This window comes from Babylonia areolata, chromosome 19 (genome assembly GCF_041734735.1).
Source record: "Babylonia areolata isolate BAREFJ2019XMU chromosome 19, ASM4173473v1, whole genome shotgun sequence".
Classification (NCBI taxonomy): Eukaryota; Metazoa; Mollusca; class Gastropoda; order Neogastropoda; family Buccinidae; genus Babylonia; species Babylonia areolata.
Window position 1 is genome coordinate 35917188 of NC_134894.1, and position 12317 is coordinate 35929504.

General features: G+C 44.5%; 1 protein-coding gene across 2 annotated transcripts in view; it reads left to right on the top strand.

Annotated features, from left to right (window-relative positions):
- Nucleotides 1-10128, top strand: part of LOC143293662 (polycystin-1-like protein 1) — a 233326-nt gene extending 223198 nt beyond the window's left edge. For both annotated transcript variants that reach the window (XM_076604790.1, XM_076604791.1), the window contains exons 54-61: nucleotides 1211-1327; nucleotides 2669-2789; nucleotides 4737-4838; nucleotides 5534-5675; nucleotides 6935-7072; nucleotides 8446-8667; nucleotides 9577-9738; nucleotides 9990-10128. In XM_076604790.1, coding sequence (XP_076460905.1) covers nucleotides 1211-1327; nucleotides 2669-2789; nucleotides 4737-4838; nucleotides 5534-5675; nucleotides 6935-7072; nucleotides 8446-8667; nucleotides 9577-9647 — 913 coding nt within the window. In that variant the 3' untranslated portion in view covers nucleotides 9648-9738; nucleotides 9990-10128. The remainder of the gene's footprint in view (nucleotides 1-1210; nucleotides 1328-2668; nucleotides 2790-4736; nucleotides 4839-5533; nucleotides 5676-6934; nucleotides 7073-8445; nucleotides 8668-9576; nucleotides 9739-9989) is intronic.
- Nucleotides 10129-12317: the final 2189 nt, after the last annotated feature.

Consider the following 12317-nt stretch of genomic DNA (forward strand, 5'->3'; position numbering starts at 1 on the left):
ACTGAGGTGTGTGCCATACTGTAAAACCCAGGGACTGAGGTGTGTACCATACTGTAAAACGCAGAGACTGAGGTGTGTACCATACTGTAACATGCAGGGAGTGAGATGTGTACCATACTGTAACATGCAGGGACTGAGGTGTGTACCACACTGTAAAACGCAGGGACTGAAGTGTGTGCCATACTGTAAAACACAGGGACTGAGGTGTGTACCATACTGTAACATGCAGGGACTGAGGTGTGTGCCATACTGTAACATGCAGGGACTGAGGAGTGTACCATACTGTAACATGCAGGGACTGTGGTGTGTGTGCCATACTGAAACATGCAGAGACTGAAGTGTGTGCCATACTGTAACATGCAGGGACTGAGGTGTGTACCATACTGTAACATGCAGGGACTGAGGTGTGTACCATACTGTAACACGCAGGGACTGAGGTGTGTGCCATACTGTAACATGCAGGGACTGAGGAGCGTACCATACTGTAACATGCAGGGACTGTGGTGTGTGCCATACTGTAACATGCAGGGACTGAGGTGTGTGCCATACTGTAACATGCAGGGACTGAGGAGTGTACCATACTGTAACATGCAGGGACTGTGGTGTGTGCCATACTGTAACATGCAGGGACTGTGGTGTGTACCATACTGTAACATGCAGGGACTGAGGTGTGTACCATACTGTAACATGCAGGGACTGAGATGTGTACCATACTGTAACATGCAGGGACTGAGGTGTGTACCACACTGTAAAACGCAGGGACTGAAGTGTGTGCCATACTGTAAAACACAGGGACTGAGGTGTGTACCATACTGTAACATGCAGGGACTGAGGTGTGTGCCATACTGTAAAATGCAGGGACTGAAGTGTGTGCCATACTGTAAAATGCAGGGACTGAGGAGTGTACCATACTGTAAAATGCCGGGACTGTGGTGTGTGTGCCATACTGAAACATGCAGGGACTGAAGTGTGTGCCATACTGTAACACGCAGGGACTGAGGAGTGTACCATACTGTAACATGCAGGGACTGAGGTGTGTGCCATACTGTAACATGCAGGGACTGAGGTGTGTACCATACTGTAACATGCAGGGACTGAGGTGTGTACCATACTGTAACACGCAGGGACTGTGGTGTGTACCATACTGTAACATGCAGGGACTGAGGTGTGTGCCGTACTGTAACATGCAGGGACTGTGGTGTGTGTGCAGCAAGGAATGGGCCAGGAACCAGCTGGAAGCCCTAGAGACCAACGACTGGCTGGACAGACAGAGCAGGGCTGTCATCGTGGAGATGACTGTGCTCAACATCCCCACACAACTCTTCAGGTTGGTTTCAGTGTCTGTGTGTTGTGTGTGTTTAGGTCAGTTTTGGAGCGTGTGTATGTGTGTGTGTGTTTGTGTGTGTGTGTGTGTGTGTGTGTTAGTCAGTTTTGGTGTGGGGGGGTGTCAGTTTTGGTGTGTTTGTGTGTGTGTGTGTGTGTGTTGGTGAGTTTTGGTGTGTGTATCGGTCAGTTTTGGTGTGTGTGTGTTGGTCAGTTTTGGTGTGTGTGTGTGTGTGTGTGTATGTCAGTTTTGGTGTGTGTGTGTGTGTGTGTGTGTGTGTGTGTGTGTGTGTGTTGGTCAGTTTTGGTGTGTGTGCGTGTGTGTGTGTATGTCAGTTTTGGTGTGTGTGTGTGTGTGTGTGTGTGTTGGTCAGTTTCAGTGTGTGTGTGCTGTGTGTGTGTGTAGGTCAGTTTCGGTGTGTGTGTGTGTGTGTGTTGGTCAGTTTTGGTGTGTGTGTGTGTAGGTGAGGTGTGTGTTGGTCAGTTTTGGTGTGTGTGTGTGTGTGTGTGTGTGTGTGTGTGTGTGTGTGTCAGTTTTAGAGTGTGTGTGTGCTTGAGTTTTATTTTCTTTATATTTTATTCTTGTTTTGTTTGTTTGGGGTGGTGGGGAGTTATTGTGGTTATATGTCTTCTTTTTTTTCTTTTTTTTTTTTTTTTTTTTAGTGCAGGGATGGGGCTCTGTGGAATTTCATTCTTTTTGGAGGTGCCTGATAGTTTGTTTTTTGGGGTCTGGTAGGGAAGAAAGGGTGATGGAAAGGGATTACTGTTATATTGAATCTGTAACCTTTGTCCCAGTTTTAGGAATTGCCTTGTTCTCTTTTATCTGCTCAACACACCTTCCTTGATTGACTTCACACCTGTAAGAACACTGGAATTTGAGTGTGTGACGTGTTTTATGTATTATTTTTTTATAGAGACTTATACCACAAGGCCTTTTTTCCTGTCCTTGCCCTGTCCACCCCCCCCCCCTTTTTTTTCTTTCTTCTTTTAAACCATGAATCATTTATCAACAAATCCCACTTACAGAGAGACACATGCACAGACAGATAGAGATAGACACACACATTCAGACACACACACAAACCACATTCACACAAAAAACAACACACACACAAGCGCATGCACACAAGCACCCACGCACGCACACGCACACACATTCACGCACACTCGCATGCACACACACACACACACACTAATCCACGCACACACACACACACACACACACACACACACATACACACGCATGCACACACACACACACACACACACACATACACTCTCTGACACACACAAAGAGAAGGAGACAGACCAACCCCAAAACATAAATATGTCTGTGGTGTTGCAGTTCCATAGTGTTGCTGCTGGAGTTGCCTCCCTCTGGTGGTGCTCTCCCCTCGCCGAGGATAACGTCCACATTCTTGTTCCGCTACATCACCACCTGGGACAACTGTGTCCTGGCTTGCGAGGTGGGACGTCAAGATGGCTGAATGGTGTTAATACAGTGTTTGGTGTCATATACTGTACCATGTCAAACTGATGCAGAGTTGCCTCCCGAGGTGTCCCAGCGCGAGGCAGGGAGAGGGGGGAGTGGCAAGTCCTCTCTTGGCGGTGGGGACTCGAGGCCAGGTGCGAACTCCCAAGGGGAGGCCTCGCCCGGCCGTTACCCGGGTCCCCACTCGGAGACGGCCCTCAGGGGCCCCATTGCTGTTCCCCCTCCTCCCTCCTCTGCCGAACCCCCTCCCCCACCTCGTTCTGGTGGGGAGAAAATTTTGTTCCTGGGGAGGACCTCTACTTTGCCCACCCCAGTCTCCCCACAGGAGGGGATTCGGGGCACATGGCCACCTGCTCTGCAGGTCTTCCCGCTATCCGGCCAGTCTCCCCTGCTGGAGGAGGCCCACGCGTGTCAGGCGGTTCCGGGCAGTCAGCCCGCTCGTCTTCTGGCGGGACTGACACCCAAGTCAGACCTGACCTCCCTCCGACTTGGCCAGGTTTTTCCCTTCATGGAGGTCAAGGCACCAGTGACCCTTGGGGGAGGGGTCACAGGATGGCTGGTGCCCACGGGTGGTTACCCCCATTCTACCCGTACTGTCCTCCTTTCATAAGGATCAAGATTTGAATCCCAGACACACACTTCTTCCCCCCAAGTCTGACTGGAAATTCAAATTGAATATCTAATCATTTTGGATGATACGATAAATTGAGGTCCTGTGTGCAGCACGCACTTTGCACACTGGAAAAGAGCCTTTGACAATGTTGTTCTTTGGCAAGATTCTTTTGAAGAAATCCATTCCGATAGATACACAAATATTTATGCTTGCACTCAGAGACCTGACAAGCATGGTGTGTTATGCTGCGGTCAGGCATCTGCCCAGCAGATTGGTGTAATGTACATAACCTCCTCCTTGAGAAACTGAAACTGGTGTGAGGATTTAGACAGCTTGCGAAGTGAGGTTTGTGACAAATATGACAGCTTGTGAATTTGGGTTTGTGACAGCTTGTGAGGTGGGTTTTAGAGACAGATTGTGACAGCTTTTGAGGTGGAGTTTGTGACAGCTTCTGACAGTGTCTTACCACCACCAGTCATCTTGTTTTTACAAGGAGAAAGTACGGAAACAGTCCAGCTCTTTCTCTGGAGCAAGGAAACAGTGGATCTGGAACATGTGGAGTGATGGCCTGGAGGTAACGCGTCCGCCTTGGAAGCGAGAGAATCTGAGCGCGCTGGTTCGAATCACGGCTCAGCCGCCGATATTTTCTCCCCCTCCACTAGACCTGGAGTGGTGGTCTGGACGCTAGTCATTCGGATGAGACGATAAATCGAGGTCCCGTGTGCAGCACGCACTTAGCACACGTAAAAGAACCCACGGCAACAAAAGGGTTGTTCCTGGCAAAATTCTGTAGAAAAATCCACGTCAATAGGAAAAACAAATAAAACTGCACGCAGGAAAAATACAAAAAAAAAAAAAGAAAAAAAAAGGGTGGCGCTGTAGTATAGTGACGCGCTCTCCCTGGGGAGAGCAGCCCGAATTTCACACAGAGAAATCTGTTGTGATAAAAAGAAATACAAATACAAATACAAATCTGGAGAGTGAGATGGGCTGTAGAGGCCAAGGCACCCACATGGATCGGGGCAGGTTTGTTTACACATTTGTGACCGAGTGTTCCGATCTTGCACTTTACTGTGTGCAAGACAGGGAGCAAATGGATAGACTGCTGGAGAGGATTGAGTGATGTGCTCAGATCTGTTCTTCCTGTTATCATTATTATCAGTATTCTCAGTCTCATCTGTCTCTGTTTCCCTACTTTCTCATTGAAAAAGAAGATGGCTAGATTATCAGTATTCTCGATCTCTTCAGTCGCTCTTTCCCTAGTTTCTCGTTGCAAAAGAAGACAGCTAGTGGTGATAACTGTTTCAGTTACTGTTTGTGCTGGTGGCCCTGCTGAGAATTCAGAGTGAGCTGGCGGCCATGATGGAGGATGGACGCCATTACTTCCTCTGGCCTTGGAACTACACGCAGGTAAGGTCGCTTTCACTTCTGAATTGTTTTCCTGTCTGTCATTTGTGAGCGGACTTGCTTTTGAATTAAAAAGAGGGTGCAAGTCAGGGATACACAGGGAAGGTAACCTACTTAGGGAGGTGATCAGCCATAGCTACTTTTGTTTTCTCAGCATAGGTGGGTAGTAGTTTGTACAGGACAGGAATGTCAGATCCCTGCCAGAGTCTGCATTAGTGGGTCACGGTAAGTATGTTATTTAAACGTAATTTTAGGAAGAAAATTTCCTTTTGTTGTGTGTTCATTTATGAATTTGTATGTTTAATAAAGTGAATATTTTTGTATTGATGATGAGTCACTGGACATGTTCTTATACATATACATACATATCTCTCTCTTATATATAGATATTAATATATATATATATATATATATAGAGAGAGAGAGAGAGAGAGAGAAGATTAAACACAGTAGATTCAACTCCATTGATAATGTCATCTTGATGAATACAGGTGATGATGTTAGCCTGTTTATCGGAAAGTGTGTGGGTATGTGTGTGTGTGTGTGTGTGTGTGTGTGTGTGTGAAAGCACAAATATTTATGCAACCTGCTTAAATCAGGCAATAAATGCAAACAATTAAAGACAGTGCATGCACTGGGTTTAATTGAGGAACAATACCAACAGTCACGTCATCTCGGCCATGTTATGTTTGTTGCAGATGCTGCTGTGTGTGACGTCTCTGGTGTACATTGTGTGCTATATCTATCGCTTCGTGCTGGTGTCAGGAAATTGTGGAGTTGCTTCGCAGTACATTCTACGAGCAGTTTGTGTCCTTGGCTTTTCTGACAGCTTGGGACGAGGTGAGAGTTGCCACCTTCTTCTTCTTCTTCTTCTTCTTCTGCGTTCGTGGGCTGCAATTCCCACTTTCACTCATATATACGCGAGTGGGCTTTTACATGTATGACCGTTTTTACCCCGCCATGTAGGCAGCCATACTCCGCTTTCAGAGGTGTGCATGCTGGGTGTGTTTTTGTTTCCATAACCCACTGAACACTGACATGGATTACAGGATCTTTAACATGCGTATTTGATCTTCTGCTTGCGTATACACACGAAGGGGGTTCAGGCACTGGCAGGTCTGCACATATGTTGACCTGGGAGATCGTAAAAATCTCCACCCTTTACCCACCAAACGCCGTCACCGTGATTCGAACCCGGGACCCTCAGATTGAAAGTCCAACGCTTTAACCACTCAGCTATTGCACCCGTCATTACCACCACTATGGATTGTTTTGTATGTTGTGTTTTTCTCTTTGTTTTGGGTCTTTTGCTTTTTTTTTTTTAATTATACGTAAAGGCATGTGCATGAACACACATATGTATAGATACTTGCACATTCATAATTATATCTGCTTACTTAAAGATACTAAGCTTTAGAGGCCATACCTGCCTGTACTGACCAGTCTTAGCAGTCACTGAAACCCCCCACCCCCTCCCCCCACCCCCCCAAAATCCTTCTCTTTCCAGTGTGTTGCCTGTATGTGCATGTGTTGCATTTTTACATGCTAAAAGGTACACAAACTACACTGACATGTTGATGTGCTTCATATCTGCATACACACTTACACACACACACACACACACACACACACACTCACACAGCACACATACACGAACACACACATGCACATGTACTCACACACACACACACACACACACACACACACACACACACACACAGCAGTATGATCATCAATCAAATGTGATCACTGGAAAAATACAAAACAATATTTATTCAACTGCGATGACTGTCAAGAAAACACTTGCCAACTATGTATTTCATTGCATGGCGTATTAGATGACCGTTTATTTCTTTGTTGCTTTTGTTCTTTTTTGTGTCTGTTAATCCTTCGGGAGTTTATGACAATAAATAAAGTCAAGTCAAAGTCAAGTCAAGTCAAGTCTCACACACACACAAACACACACACACACACACACACACACACACACACACACACACACACACACACACACAAGTGCGCACTTACAAAATATGTCTGTAGAAATGGTGACCGTGCAGCCACTGACTGCACCCCTGTTGGCTCTTCCTTTGTTCCAGCTGTTGCGGTCCCTGGTGGGGATGCTGGTGTTCCTGGTGGTGGTCACCCAGGGGCTGCGGCTGGTGAGGTACTGCCCCCACCTGTCCAAGTTTGCTGCCGTCTACAGGCGGGCTCGCCGCGAAGTCATGCTCACAGGGGTCAGTCAGTCACTTACTGTTTGCCCACTGTCCCTCACTGCCTGCTGTTTCTGGGGAACACGCCCTTTTCTTCCTCTGTCTGTCTTGACTTTTCTGGTCGTTTTTTGTTTGTGTTGTAGTGTTTTAGACCCCCCACCCCCACCCCTACCCCGCACCCTCGCCCGCCTGTGGGGGGAGGGGATGGGATGGGATGGGGGTCGGGGGGGTGGGGTGGGGGGTGAGTGGGGGATACATGCGTCGGTTTGTGCATACACGCATATACACGTGCTTGCATATGCACACACACACACATGGATGCAGGCACGCATGTGAGCACACATGCATGCAGACGCACACACGCACGCATGCAGATGCACATGTGTGTGCATGCACACTCACACACACATGCACACACACACACATGCACAGACACAGGTACCCCCACACACAGACATGCACACACGCATGAACACACACACACAAAACCACACACACACGCACACAGTCACATCTTAAAAAAAGGGATAAGGTGACAGAATGGTTACACACACACACACACACACACACACACACACACACACACACACAACTACACACACACACGCACACAGTCACATCTTAAAAAAAGGGGTAAGGTAGCAGAATAGTTACACACACACACACACACACACACACAAAACCACACACACATGCACACGGTGGCAGAATAGTTAAGACGCATATCTGCCAATACAGTGTCCATGAAAGTGTGGGTTCGATTCCCGCTCTTGCCCTTTCTCTCAAGTTTGACAGGAAAATCAAACTGAGCATCTAGTCATTTGGATGAGACAGTAAACCGAGGTCCCGTGTACAGCACATACTTGTTGCATCGAAAAAAGAACCCATGGCAACACGAGTGTTGTCCTCTGACAAAAGTCTGTTCAAAAACTCCGTTCTGATAGGTACACAAACATACATGCATGCACTCTAGGCCTGATTAAGCATGTCGAGTTACGCTACTGGACACGTACGTATCTGCCTAGCAGATGTGGTGTAGCATTGATGTGTTTGTCCGAATGCAGTGATGTCTCCTTGAGGAACTGAAACTGAAAGTGAAACTGAACTGATATCTTTTTTTTTTTTTTTTTCTGATTGTGTACTGTTTATCATTTGCTATGACTTATGTATGTTGTGTCGCCGTGCGTTGTTTTGGCGGGGCGGGGGGGGGGGGGGGGGGGGGGGGGGGATGAATAATTTGATAATGTTTGGTATCTTGTGCTCAATTTTTCCTTTTTAATATTTACATGTGTGCTCTTGTTTGTAAACGCCCAGGGCTCATTTTCAAGATTAGGCGTTAAATGTTGATAATAATAATGATAATGGTAATAATGATAATGATGATAATCTGTCCACAGCTGCTGTTCTTTGTGCTGACCGGAGCCTTCTCCAGCTCTGGGGGCCTGCTGTTCGGATCCCTGTCCAGGACCATGCGCACCACCTGGTCCGCTTCGCTGGCCGTCACGGCCCTCATGACTGGAGCCTACAGTCCACCCGACTTGGAGATGGACGGGTCACCATGGTTCTCCATCTTCTCTCTCTTCGTCTCCACCGTGGGCTGTGGACTGCTCACCGCCTATGTTAGTTTGTGCATTATGTGAAATTATCATGTTATTATGTGAAAGTTTGTGTATTAGTTTGTGAAAATTGCTGTCATCTCAGCCGTTTAATCATCTGTGTGTCTGTGCGTGTGTGTTAGTGTGAGTGTTGGAGTGTAATAGTTGTAGTATTGATAGTATGTTACTTGGTGAGTTTTATGCATTGTGTTTTTTTTATAATATTAATGATTCTGTTTTATGTTTCTACTACTTTTTATATGCTTTCTTGTTTCACTTTAGGTACTGGATTGTAAAGCGCTTAGAGCTTGCTTATGTTTATATTATAGCACTGTATGAAAATAAATTATTATTATTATTATTATTATTATTATTATAATAAAATAAAATCTTATATTAAAATATCATCATCATCATCATTATTATTATTGTTATTATTATATAAAAAATATTATTATTATGGTTGTTTGTTTCTTTTTCTTTGCTTTTTGTTTGCTTTTCCTTCTGCTTGTTGTTTGTGTTTTTGAAAGCATGTATTTGCTTATGCTACCTCCCTCAGTAAAGAAATATCAGAGCATTTCAGTTTGTTTTGTGATAAGTGATCGTTTATGAAAATAAAAGTAAATATGTTTGGATTTGATTGGTTCTGATTTTTTTTTCTTTTTTTCACCACAGATTTCTCTCTGTGGAATTCGGTCTGCTCTCCCCCTGAAGATAGTGTTTCACCTTTTCTTCTTCTGTTTTTTGTCTGCAAGTGTATTTGTTTAATTACCGTCAGAGTGGATTTGTTTCATGAATTTTGCCAGGGCCAATTCTTTCATTTTGTCTGGTTGGTCCTTTTACACATATTTATTAGTGCATGCCCCATGTGATATAGTTTTGCCCCCCTGTTCCAAGACTGACAGACAAGTGCGTTGTGTCCCCCTTGTCAAGGTGGTGGCCACGCTGACGCACCGTGTGCGTGTGAGCAAGCACGGGGACCTGCTGGTGATGGGCAAGTGTGAGCTGCTTGACTACTGCCTCCAGCAGGTGCTTCTCTTCATCGGCGTCCGCAAACACTCACCTGTACATGAGCCTGAAGTCCATCTGCCTCCGGTGAGATACGGTGCTTTTGGGTAGTTTTGGTTTTGTTTTTTGTTATTTTTTTTTTTTGGTGATGTGTGGGGGGTGGTATGTGGGGTTTTTTTTTTTGGTGGGGGAGGGTAAGGGGCGGGGTGGTGGTTGTGGGAAGGGGATGTGGTTTTGCTGTTGTTTGAGAGGAATGGATTTCTTCTGAACGCAGTGATGGCATTGAGAAACTGGAACTAACACTTTTTTTTTTTTTTTTTTTTTTTTTTTTGGTCCAGGAATGCACTCTGGCTGAATTTGAATACCAGGTGGAGGAGCTTCTGTTCAGAATGAATGCGCTGGCAGGCACCACCAACCTGCCAGAGAAACCCACAGGTTACCTGACAGACTCTGACCAGTCACAGGCCATCGGCGATGATGGCATTTCTTCAGGGGGATCAGAGGTTAGTTCAAACAAGCTGACATATCAGATTTATCATCATTGTTATCTTATTTATTTATTTATTTATTATTGTTATTTTATTATTATTATTATTACTACTACCTTTTTTTTTCTTTTTTTTTAATAATTATTATTTATTTATTTATTTATTTATTTGTGTAAGCTTATCTATTATTTATTCACCTTTTTTTTTCCCCCTCAAGGCCTGACTAAGCGCGTTGGGTTACGCTGCTGGTCAGGCATCTGCTTGGCAGATGTGGTGTAGCGTATATGGATTTGTCAGAACGCAGTGACGCCTCCTTGAGCTGCTGAAACTGAAACTGAAACTGACAGATCAAAAAGCAAGAAAATGTGTCTTGAATGTTTCTGTTGACATAATGAGCAGGAAAGTTTATGTTTAATTGAATATTTCTGTTGATAAACTGGAACCAGACAGTTTGACTGAAATGTTTCTGTTGATTGATTTCAGCAGGAAAATTTGTCTTGAAGATTTCAATTGATGCACTTGATCAAGAATGTCTGGTCTCCAGTTGAACATTTCTGTTCACAAACTTGAGCAGGAAGGTTTGCCTTGAATGTTTCTTTTTCTTTTTTCTTTGATAAACTTGAGAAGAAAAGTTTTGTCTTTAGTAGAACGTTTCTGTTGATAAACTTGAAGAAAAGTTTGAGTCTGAATGCTTCTGTTGATTAAACTGGAACCAGAATGTTTGTCTGAAGTGGAATAGTTCTGGTTATATTTAGATTTAGTTTGAGGGGCATGGGGAGGGGGGTGGGGGGGGGTAAAGGGGGGTGTCAACAAATGTACTGACAAAACACAAGCAAGGAAAACACTCCACACTAACAGACAAAAACACAAGCAAGGAAACACTCCACACTAAACAGACAAAACACAGGCAAGGAAACACTCCACACTAAACAGACAAAAACACAAGCAAGGAAAACACTCCACACTAACAGACAAAAACACAAGCAAGGAAAAACACTAACAGACAAAAACCCAAGCAAGGAAAACACTCCACACTAACAGACAAAACACAAGCAAGGAAACACTCCACACTAAACAGACAAAAACACAAGCAAGGAAACACTCCACACTAAACAGACAAAAACCCAAGCAAGGAAAACACTCCACACTAACAGACAAAAACACAAGCAAGGAAACACTCCACACTAACAGACAAAAACACAAGCAAGGAAACACTCCACACTAAACAGACAAAAACACAAGCAAGGAAAACACTCCACACTAAACAGACAAAACACAGGCAAGGAAACACTCCACACTAAACAGACAAAAACACAAGCAAGGAAACACTCCACACTAAACAGACAAAAACCCAAGCAAGGAAAACACTCCACACTAACAGACAAAAACACAAGCAAGGAAACACTCCACACTAACAGACAAAAACACAAGCAAGGAAACACTCCACACTAAACAGACAAAAACACAGGCAAGGAAAACACTCCACACTAAACAGACAAAACACAAGCAAGGAAAACACTCCACACTAACAGACAAAAACACAAGCAAGGAAAACACTCCACACTAAACAGACAAAACACAGGCAAGGAAACACTCCACACTAACAGACAAAAACACAAGCAAGGAAAAACACTAACAGACAAAAACACAAGCAAGGAAACACTCCACACTAAACAGACAAAAACACAAGCAAGGAAAACACTCCACACTAAACAGACAAAACACAAGCAAGGAAAACACTCCACACTAACAGACAAAACACAAGCAAGGAAAACACTCCACACTAACAGACAAAACACAGGCAAGAAAAACACTCCACACTAAACAGACAAAAACACAAGCAAGGAAAACACTCCACACTAAACAGACAAAAACACAAGCAAGGAAACACTCCACACTAAACAGACAAAAACCCAAGCAAGGAAAACACTCCACACTAAACAGACAAAAACACAAGCAAGGAAACACTCCACACTAAACAGACAAAAACACAAGCAAGGAAAACACTCCACACTAAACAGACAAAAACACAAGCAAGGAAAACACTCCACACTAAACAGACAAAAACACAAGCAAGGAAAACACTCCACACTAACAGACAAAAACACAAGCAAGGAAAACACTCCACACTAAACAGACAAAAACACAAGCAAGGAAACACTCCACACTAAACAGACA